The 11,092-nt window shown below is 29.6% G+C and overlaps 1 protein-coding gene across 1 annotated transcript; it reads left to right on the top strand.

Annotated features, from left to right (window-relative positions):
• Positions 1-9,625: 9,625 nt before the first annotated feature.
• On the top strand, positions 9,626-10,569 carry LOC124830394 (uncharacterized). The gene has a single exon (XM_047304083.2). It carries the CDS (start codon positions 9,706-9,708, stop codon positions 10,345-10,347), a length of 642 nt encoding a protein of 213 aa, XP_047160039.2. The 5' UTR covers positions 9,626-9,705; the 3' UTR covers positions 10,348-10,569.
• Positions 10,570-11,092: the final 523 nt, after the last annotated feature.

The following is an 11,092-nucleotide window of genomic DNA, read 5'->3' as shown; positions in this document are numbered from 1 at the left end:
TGAATTGAAGTGAAATAAAATATAATAATATTAAATGAAATTAATTATGAAATATTGTAAACGAATTAGATTAAATTATATTTTTGACTTGTTGGCGGATCACAGGGTATGACCCTTTATCACACTCTTACTATTCTCTCAACTTAACAAAACCATGGGGAGGGAGAAATGAGTTATTTTTCCATTTCAACTACTTTTATGAAATAAATAAATATTATTATATTAAAATTACTGTATAACAATGAAATTGATTTGAAACTCAAAAAATAATTAATTGAACAATAGTCTATGAATAACCAATGATGAATCTATCTTGAAAAAATGGTGGAATTAAAATATTTTATTATAATTGTTTTAAAGTTTCTTACTTATTCTTCAATTACACTCAACACATTCTTTAATATTAATTTCATTATGATAGATTTTCGTTTTTATTTTTTAAGCATTTCATTGCATTTTATTAATCTTTTAGAGTATTCATAAGAGTCAAGTATTTGAAAGCAATTCTATATTCGTTGAAAAACGACTCAGGGTTACTTTAACTCTATCTAGTTTATTAACTATTAACTTGACAAAATTGAAGTTGCCTTGTAAAGTAATCTTATAATATATATGCACACACACACATATATAAGGTTAAATATGTTTTTAGTCCCTCAACTATCAAGCGTTTTTATTTTTAGTCCCTCTCCCAAACTTTGGTACACTTTAATCCTTGTCCTTAAGGAAACTGTAATCTTTTGTCCTCCATAACTAACGACGTTAATTTTTTTTCTGACCTGGCTAACGGTATGCCACGTGGAAGGCCATTTCAAATTTTGTTTCTGACTTTAATTAAAATTTAAATAAAAAATATTAAATTATAGGGTCAAAACTGGAAAAATTTTTTGGAATCATCATTCTCTTCGTCTTTATCGAGAATCCCCTCTCCTTCTCAGTCTCCTCACCCAAGGCAAGAAGCTTAACAACCTCAGGCAAATCATCATAATCATTAAAAGTCCCACGTGCCCCCGCCGACGAAGATGCCAGCAACGACGCCACACTCTCATCTTTCCCTTGAAATAGGAACTCAGAAGATCCAACTTATTGCTCTAATTTAGTCCCATTCCTTGGAAGCAATGTCATCTTCAAAGGGACAACAAGCGAAAAGTGGTAAGGCTCCGCAGGGTCATCACCAATTGCTGGTGTACAGGGCCTAACGAGAAACATCATACTCAAGCTTATAGCAGGAATACCAAGGGCAAGAAACACCAGGTACTTAGAGGAATTGCTACAAAGCTTATTGTTGTAAATCTTAGTCAAAATGGTAGCACTAAGTCCCCCTTAACCTTTCAGAACCCCATCGACAAAGCCTCTGCTAGCAAGGAAGATTCCCAGTTTCTACAAGAATCCCCTATCCTTCCTAGTCACAACTAAAAAACAGGATCTTGATCGAAAACCAGATCTTACACGAACAAGTGAAATTTTGGTAACAACTCTGAAAAAGGATTAAGAAAAACAAAATAAAATTGAGAAGAGGAGAAAGAAACCTGAAGCACGGAGAGGTTCTCGGTGTAGAAGTCAGGAAAGGTGTTGACCGTGGCTGTTGAAGATGGAGAAGCAAAGAGTGTCTGCATAACCAAGAAAAAAAAATTCAGTTTTGACCCTACAATTTAATATTTTTTCTTTTAATTTTAATTAGAGTCAAAAACAAAATTTGAATTGACCTTCCATTGTAGCACACTTTTAGCCACGTTAGACAAAAATTAACGATGTTAGTCATGGAGGACGAAAAATTACAGTTTCCTTAAGAAAAATGATCAAAGTGTACCAAAGTTTGGAAGAGAGACTAAAAATAAAAACGCTTGATAGTTAAGGAAATAAAAACATATTTAACCCTATATATATATACATATACATATATATATAATATATATATATACATACATGTACATATATATATACATATATATATATATATATACATATATATATATATAATATATCATATTATATATATATATATATACATATATATATATATATACATACATATATATATATATACATACATATATATATATACATACATATATATATACATACATATATATATATACATATATATTATATATACATATATATATATATATATACACATATGTGTATACACACGTATATACATATATGTATATGTGTATATGTATACACATATGTATATACGTGTGTATATATGTACATACATATACATATATACATATATGTATATACGTGTGTATACACATATGTGTATATATATATATATATATATATATATATATATATATGTACATATGTATATGTATATGTATGTACATATGTATATGTATATGTATGTACATATGTATATGTATATGTATATGTATGTACATTGTATATGTATCTGTATATATATATGCATATACATATGTATATGTACATATATATGCATATACATATGTATATGTATATATATATATATATATATATCTATCTGTATATCTATATATATATATGTGTATATATATCTTATATGTATATTATATAACATATATCTTTTTTATTATATATCTATATATATCCACATATATATATATATACTACACATATATATATATACACATATATATATATATATACATATATATATATATATATATATATGGATATATATGTGTGTGCGTGCGTGCATGCGTGTGTGTCTTGAAATTACAGACAAATTTTATTGATAGATTTTGAAATTTTAAGTACTAATATATTGTTTATGAACAAATTTTTTCGTCAGTAAATTTGTGGGTAATACATATTTGATTTATAGATGAATTTTTATCGGTAAATTCGTTGATAAAAAGAGCGACAAATTTTATGTCCAAACATCTCCTTTATAACTCACCATATCTTCATCCTTCATTCAAAGTTTTATGAGAAATATTTCAAACAGCCCAATCATCACCAATAAATACCCCATTTTTCATCCTTCATCCTTTGTTTTCCATTTTTCAAAAAACCCACTCACACGGACCAAAAATTCCATCACCACCCACCAACTTTAAAAGCAATAATTGGCAAATTCATATTTCATAAAATGGAAGAAAGAAGTGTAGTAGCAACTCATACACACAGTTGTGTCGGCGGCTTGGATAAAGCACCAATGACTCCAGTAGGAATCAATGGTTATGAATGGAGAAAACGTCAACGATAAAGACGTGTTTTGTCGATGAGGTCCATGCGATAACAGGTCTTGGCAAGGGTTGTGGTCTCGCATGAATCTAAAAAAGGTGAACTTAAAAAGAAGAAAAAGAAGGAGAAAGGAGAAAAAAGATGAACAAAATCGTAGTATTTATTGACGAATTTTATCAACAAATTTTTTTTGTAGTTATTGACGAATATAAAATTTTGTTGATAAAACCCATTTTTTGTAGTAAATAAACCCAACAAATATCACATTTTGCTAGAATTGGCTTTAACCCATAATTTTGATATCATATTAAGAAATAAAATTTAAGTTTAATTCAACTCCACAAATCTAACTTATTAATATTAAATTTACATCTACTTATATATTATAAATTAACTTTATATTTGGTCGACGTTAGACTTTGAAGAAAGAGTTAACTCACTTTACTTTAATGCATGATAAATAAACTTTTATGAGTGAAATTGACTCACTTCAATACTTTTAAACATAAATGACATTTTTTAATTAGCACTTTAATATAATCAAGAAAAGACTCGCCCCAATAAAAATTAGTGTTGTCAAAATGGATTAGAACCTGCGGGTCAATTAGACTCACCACGGGTTCAGGTTGGATTGGGTTTCAAAAAAATGAAATTTTTTATACGGAACAATTTTCAACTCGGCTCACTTAGAACTCAACTCACCTGAATTGAACCCGTGGTGTTGGGTTGGTGAATTTAATTTAATTATTTATTATTTTGTGTTTCAATATTAATAGTTAACATTTTTTTATTGTATTGTAAATGAGAATAAAGAAAAAGATGTTTCAAGAGACCAAAATATTATAAATTTATCTATTCAAGTCTCTAATCTTATAAATGGATAAGTGACAATCTTTTAAGCTTAACATCATTTTATAGTGAAATTATTTAAATTAGAATTACAAAAAAATTTAATTTTTTTGGATTTTTAAAAAAATACTTGTAACTAAGTGAGCTTTGAGCCAACTCGTTTAACCCATCAACCCGTGATGACCAGACCGGATTCAAATTTTTTTAGCTCATTAATAAATGAGCTGGGTTGGGTTAACTTATTAAGTGATCAACCCGTGATGAATCGAACCAGGTTGAACTGGATAACCCATTTTAACACTAAAAATGTTTAATATAATCAAGAGAAGATCCTCGCCTATACAAATTATTCCTTTTGTAGCGAGACCTTCTCCACAACTAATTTAAGAAAATGGTTTGCATGGCCCATAATATTTATTTAAAAATCTAGAATATTTTTAACGTATTAAATGCGTTTGTTTGTACTATGAATCTAATAATGATTAGGATTATCTCTCTGCATTTGTTAAACATTTTTTTAAGTACTTTTGTGGTCACCCAAAGAAAGTTCCTCCGAAATTATACCCGTGTATTTGAAAAGGGTAATTGCGTGGGTTATATTAAATCAACATTGATGATGCAGCTAGAGAGACTCTCCATTTGACCACCCGCAGTGATATTTTTTGTGTGGCGGTCATTATGAAGATAAAATTGTTGCGTTGATAGGAGTATATATATTAACTTTAAGGTTTCACATATCTTTAGAGAAAAAAAATCTGCCAATAAATTTGTTAATTTAAGGATAGACTATAAAAGTTATTTTATTTGGTATCATATAATTTAGGGTCTCGTTATATTAGACATGATTTTCGTAAAAACGTATGGATGTCCAAATATAGATTATTTCAGTATGTTTATTTTTAGTACTATCTTTGATAAAAATCCGTGAATCAATTTGTTCACCATAGATTCGGGTTGGGTTAGGTTAAAAAAATGTGAAATTTTAATACAAGCTAATTTTGACTGATTCACTAAGAATTTGGCTTACTCGTATTTAACCTGTGGTGAGTCAGGTTGGCTCACCAACCCACTTATTTTATTTTTAAATATTTTTTTAGTGAAATGAAATTAATTAATTATTCAATGAAACTAAAAACATTGCAGCTCAAATTCTTATTTTGCTTATAGAGAACCTTTTTTTATATCAATTGGTCTAATTATTATTGTTTTAATTTTATCAATCAAAGTAACCTGTTATAAGAATTCTGAAAGAAGAGGTAAAATAAGTTAAGTAAGTCAATGACTCAACCCATTTAACCAACATCCCGTGGTGGGTCGTGTTAGGTTCAAATTTTTTCGGCTTGCTAATAAATGAGTCGCGTTGGGTTGATTCACTAAATAACTAACCTGTGGTGGGTCAAGCGAGGCCAAATGACCCATTTTAAAAACACTACTTATATTTCATGTTTATGATTTGGTTTCGCACTTACAATTTTATGTATTTCAATTATGTTATTTTTTTTAATACATTCTTCATTTTGGTATCACTTATATATTGACATTATGTCTTTCTAGTTAGGATGTCAAGGTTTCGTTGTAATGTTGTATGGAATAAAACCTTTTATAGAAAAAATAGTATGGTATCAAATAATATGATAACCTTAAAATATTTACAAAGAATAAAATGAAAAAAAAAACATGTGAATTTTAAAGAAAAAATATAGTGTTGTAGACATGTAGCTCGTTATTTAATTTTGAGACCATGTTCTTTGTGCTCCCAATGAAGAGATAGATGAATGGTGAGGAAAACTGTGGATGATCTGTATTTAAGAATAAAGGTATAAAAAGTGACAGCTATTTCTTGGTTTTTATGTTACCTTTATTTATTACATAGTTTAGTGTCAAGTATTATTATTTCGGACTAAAAAACCGTTTACAATTTTAGTACTTTGTATTTAGTGAGTTGTGTCCATCCCTCTTTGCTACAGTTTGGTGGTCCCCTGTTGCGCAAAATTAAAACGATGTTGATAGATTATCTTTGTTGTACCGAAGCTCTCAAATCCTGTCAGGTTATCATCTTCCCAAATAAAAACATAGCCTTTTTATTTTTATTTTTATTGCTTGAAAGTATGTGGGATCTCATTCAATATTATAGCTCAATGCAATTATTAAAATGGGTATAAAAACTAAGCTGTGTGTATTACTTGACCATTGCGTATTATTTATACACTAGTTTATTTTGCAGATATATAATTGCATGTAATATAATTAATTGCAGATAATAAATTATAAGTTTTATTCAATTTTATTATTTTTATCTAGTGTGAAATTTAGATTTATTTTTTACTATTCTCTCGTATCCAAAATTAGGGAATATAATTTATTTCTTTATACTAGAGACACCATATTTCATTCCAATTTTGTTTCCTTTCAATAGCTACACACCATTGCAAAAATTTTGCTAGGTTTCTACAGTATTATGCTAAGTTAACGCAGACAAGTGTACATACACAACTAATAACAAAAATAACAAAAATTTTGTTATTTCTTTTAAAAAAATGAAACAATTAGGTTAGTAACATAATAACACCGTTAAAGAAAATATCATTTATTAATATGTGATTTCTTTTACTTTTTTAAAAAAATTAATTATTTTTATATTTAAAAATAATAATTTATCAGGTATCAAACTAATATTATATTACATAATAATAATAATAACAATAATATGGCATGACAATAACAACCTTATATATTATTATCCTATCACATGTCATTATATTAGTTTCTATTTTGTAATGGAAACATATTGATTTTAAATAAATTATAGATATAAATAAGTTGTGTTCTATTCCCATGAAAAAATGTCATGTTTTAAAATACAATTCGATTTCTTAATTTATTTTTAACATTAAAATTTGTATATTATAATATGATTTTGTTTTTATTTTTTTAAATAGAAATAATTTGTTAAAACATGTTTTACACTATTTAAATAAAAATTATCTTTCAAGACACAACTTTACTTATATTTCATAAAGTATTTTAAATTTATCTATTTTGATGATTTTTTAATATATATATATATATATATATATATATATATATATATATATATATATATATATATATATATATATATATATAAAGAGAACTAACACTATCGATTGCTTTTATATCATACACGCACACACAAACACGTTACTTTGATTTTTTAAATGCTACAAAAATGACTTTTTTATTTATTTACAATGTTAATTATAGACTTAAATTAACTTTTCTTTGAACAAAAGTTAATTAAAAGATTACATATTCTCTATTGAGAACTTAAGTAAAATCCTTTTTTTTTTTGTATTTACAAGTTCATATTAATTGATATCTTCATTAAAGGAATCGAATTTAATACTATTTGACCAAGGAGTTTCTGATACATATGATATGCACTATTGTTCAGAAATTTTGACATGATTGAATCGTTGTATACTAAGACCAGTTTCAGAACGTTAACAATTCCTATTATTAGGACATGACACAAGTTTCAGAACTTTAACAATTCCCATTATTAGGACATGTTTTCCTTCTGGTAGTAGATCATAGACTCAACAAATACAGCGTGTCAAAAGTTAAGAAATAGTACAACACAGACGCAGACGACACACATGGTTCAAAGGAACTCCTGAAAACAGGAAAAAAAACACCGTATGTTCAAACAACAATTAATACCGTTAGAAAATCTGGCTTTAACTGATATTTCTTATTCAAGATATTTTTCAATGGAATGGAGTTAAAAACTATTTATTTATTTTTTAATTTAATGATTACTGAAGTAAATGTTACCTCTTTCAAGGAAGCCTTTTTTTTTTACACACTTGATAGAGGATCAAATTCATGACATGTTAAAAAATCTAACTGTATCAGCTTTATATTGAAAAGAAAAGGTTTGACCATTTAGGAGAAATATATAGATTGGTCCTTGGTAGATAAGATATGATGTATAACATTTCAGAGAGATGCTGTTGCTCACAGTTATTACTCTCTGACTTAACAAAACCAAAGGAATTGATGTTTCTATATAGTTGTTTTTTGACAATAGAATATGAAACTAATTATTATTTAATAATAGTTTAACCTAGAATTAAGAAGTTGAGATGTGCAATGCAAGTAAAGGATTGGTGAGATGTAATTAAGGGGGTCATGTTTAGGTTGAAGCTAAGAGTAGGTGCTTGAAGAGGACGACACAAACAATGACAAGAATGTAAGATGGGCGTTTTCTTGGTGTGTTCACAGGCGAAGAAAGTTATGTCTGAAGTGTTTCTTTATAGGGGTGTCTTTAATTGCTTGTCCTATATATCTGCACTCAATTTAGATGAAAGGGTCAGAAAAGGGAAATATACAAAAGCACCAATCACTCGTTATGAAACAACACTTCCAAACTTTAAACAATATATATTTTAGAAACACAAAAATACATTTTTTATATATTCTCTTACAATTTTCAATAATTATTTTCCACCTCTAAATCTTTAACCAGTGTCCTTTGAAAATCAATCAACAAGCAGATCCTCCATACCTTGTATGGGGATAGTGAACCATTTTTTAATATTTTATTTTTAGAGTTGCATTATAGACAATAGTATAAAATTGGCAAACATTATTAAATTAAAAAAAATAATTCATATATTAAAAATATATACTGCTTTAATTTTAATATTATAAAAATGCGAAATATAAAACTTTAAACAATTCTTAATCATTATTAATTAAGCTCCTTGAAACAGTCCTTTTGTGAAACTTGTTTGCCGAGAATTACCATCTAACCATCATAAAATATGATGACTTTTTTCATCTCATTTATACTTACAAAACATAAATTTTTTGCTATTTAATATTATTTATTAGTCATTAGCATTTTTTGTTTACTGAAAATTAGACTGATAGTATAACTATTTAAATACTGTGATGACTTTATAGACAAACAAAATGACTTATTAAACATATTATTTGTTTTACCGGTTAATGTTGTGTTGTAAAAATATTTTAATTAAAAATACATAGAAAGTAAAGTCGTAAAAGACATGAAGTTTCTATTTATTTCTACGGTTAAACTCGTATAGTCTAAATTACCAACTTATTATAAAAAGTGTTAATATTACTTATAAGCAATGAAATAACATTTTTTATCTGCATAAAACAGATTACATGTTATTGGTGGTTGTTCGGGGCGGGGAGATGATTAAACAAGTGGCAGAGGAGCGTCTCAGACATTTTGAAGGCGTAGAAGCCAAAGGAAGGAAGGTAATTAATTAATAAATTAAGATGTTTGAAGCAACATAAGAAAGTTATTACTAATTAAGATAATTATATGATGTAATGTTTGTATAGAGGATCCAAATGCTGGGTGTCAAAAATGGGTGATACATTCGATTGGGGTTTTGAGGGATTGATTTTGGTCCCTAGTCATGTCCCCTACTACATATATATTTAAAGAATTTATATATTTTTGGTAGCTAGCTATCTCCAATTTGTTCATTCCCACATCGACTAACTCTCCCATCACTTATCTATCTATCTATCTATCTTAAATGTCAGTTTCAGTACCATGGCTACAGGGATTGGCCTTGTCTCGGTGACCAGATCCAAAAATTGTACCATCCAAACCCTAACTCCATCACCACCTCTCCTCCTCCCTCACCCTCTTGGATGTGGAATCCAAGGGACCAAGAAGATGACTCCTGGGAGGTCAGAGCCTTTGCAGAGGACACCAGCAACATCATGGGCACCACTTGGCCTCCAAGGTCCTACACCTGCACTTTCTGTAGAAGGGAGTTCCGTTCAGCACAAGCCCTCGGTGGCCACATGAACGTTCACCGCCGCGACCGTGCTCGCCTCCACCAAGCCTCACCCATCAACCACCGCCACCACCACCCCATCTCCTCTCTCTCCCGCTCACACCACTCTTCCTCTTTTCTCAACCTCTCTCACTCTCCGGACCCTTTCGCAAATGGTGGGGTGTGCCTCTTGTACCCCTTCCCTAGCCCTAACACTGCTCCATTCTCCCCTCTTGGCCACACCACCAGTTTCAATAATGCATGTGCTGACTCTCCCTCCTCTCTTTTCTCTGTCTCCTCTTCCCTTTCACACCCTCCAATGAGCCTCCCAACTTGCTCAAATGCCTCCTTTGATTTCCCAGTGGCGGAGCCTGCCACAAGGAGGAGGACCGTTCTCTCTTCTTATTCTGGGAAAGGGGAACAAGAACCCGCAACCTCCTCCGCTCATCATGGCCAACACGAGGAGCTTGATCTAGAGCTCCGTTTGGGAAATAGATCAACATCAACGCCATGAGAAAACGATTGGGTTTATTTGTTTAATGTCTTCTGAAGCAGGTGAGGAAAGATCAAAGTCCAAACTCCATAGAAAAGGAAGTTATGTGCATGTGCTTTGCTCCCTTTTACAGCTAAGCGGCGAGAGATGACAGAGAGAAGTACTGTAATTTATGTTTTGAAGACACCATGTAGAATTCTCGTATATTATAGCTGAAGCTCTGATATGGATCTTTTGGTTGGATATATTTTTCTTTTATTTTTTTGTTCAATTTCTTTGTAAGGATCCCAGTTCTTGGTTGATTCAGTTTGTTAGTATTTGGGTTGTTTTGCGAAAGGTGCACCTCAAGAGCTATATGGTGGGAGGGGATTGGAAAGGGAGGAAGGAGAAGGCTTCGCATATGTAACTTCAAAGAAAGGGAAAATGTAAGTTGGTACCATTATTTTTCAAAAAAAAATAAAATTACCATTAATTTATTGATGGAAGAAGGATTAGGGTTCGAAGGAGACACTGAGGAAAGGTTGTAGTGGAGTGTCATTTTCCGTTTCAGAAATGTTGCAGTACATATATGTCTACCTGCTCATATACATTTTCGAGGTTTTTTTCTTATATATATTTTTATTTTTAATAGAGTAATATTAACATGTTCTCACTCAAACTTATGCAAAACTCCAAATGCATCATTTTCAAATTTTTTACTATTTTATGATTTTATTATTTATGTAATTTCTAATTTACACACATACATATACATTTATTTTTTATA

Source organism: Vigna umbellata, chromosome 1 (genome assembly GCF_029865625.1).
Source record: "Vigna umbellata cultivar VRB3 chromosome 1, Vumbellata_1.0, whole genome shotgun sequence".
Lineage (NCBI taxonomy): Eukaryota > Viridiplantae > Streptophyta > Magnoliopsida > Fabales > Fabaceae > Vigna > Vigna umbellata.
This window is presented reverse-complemented; position numbering and strand designations above follow the sequence as displayed.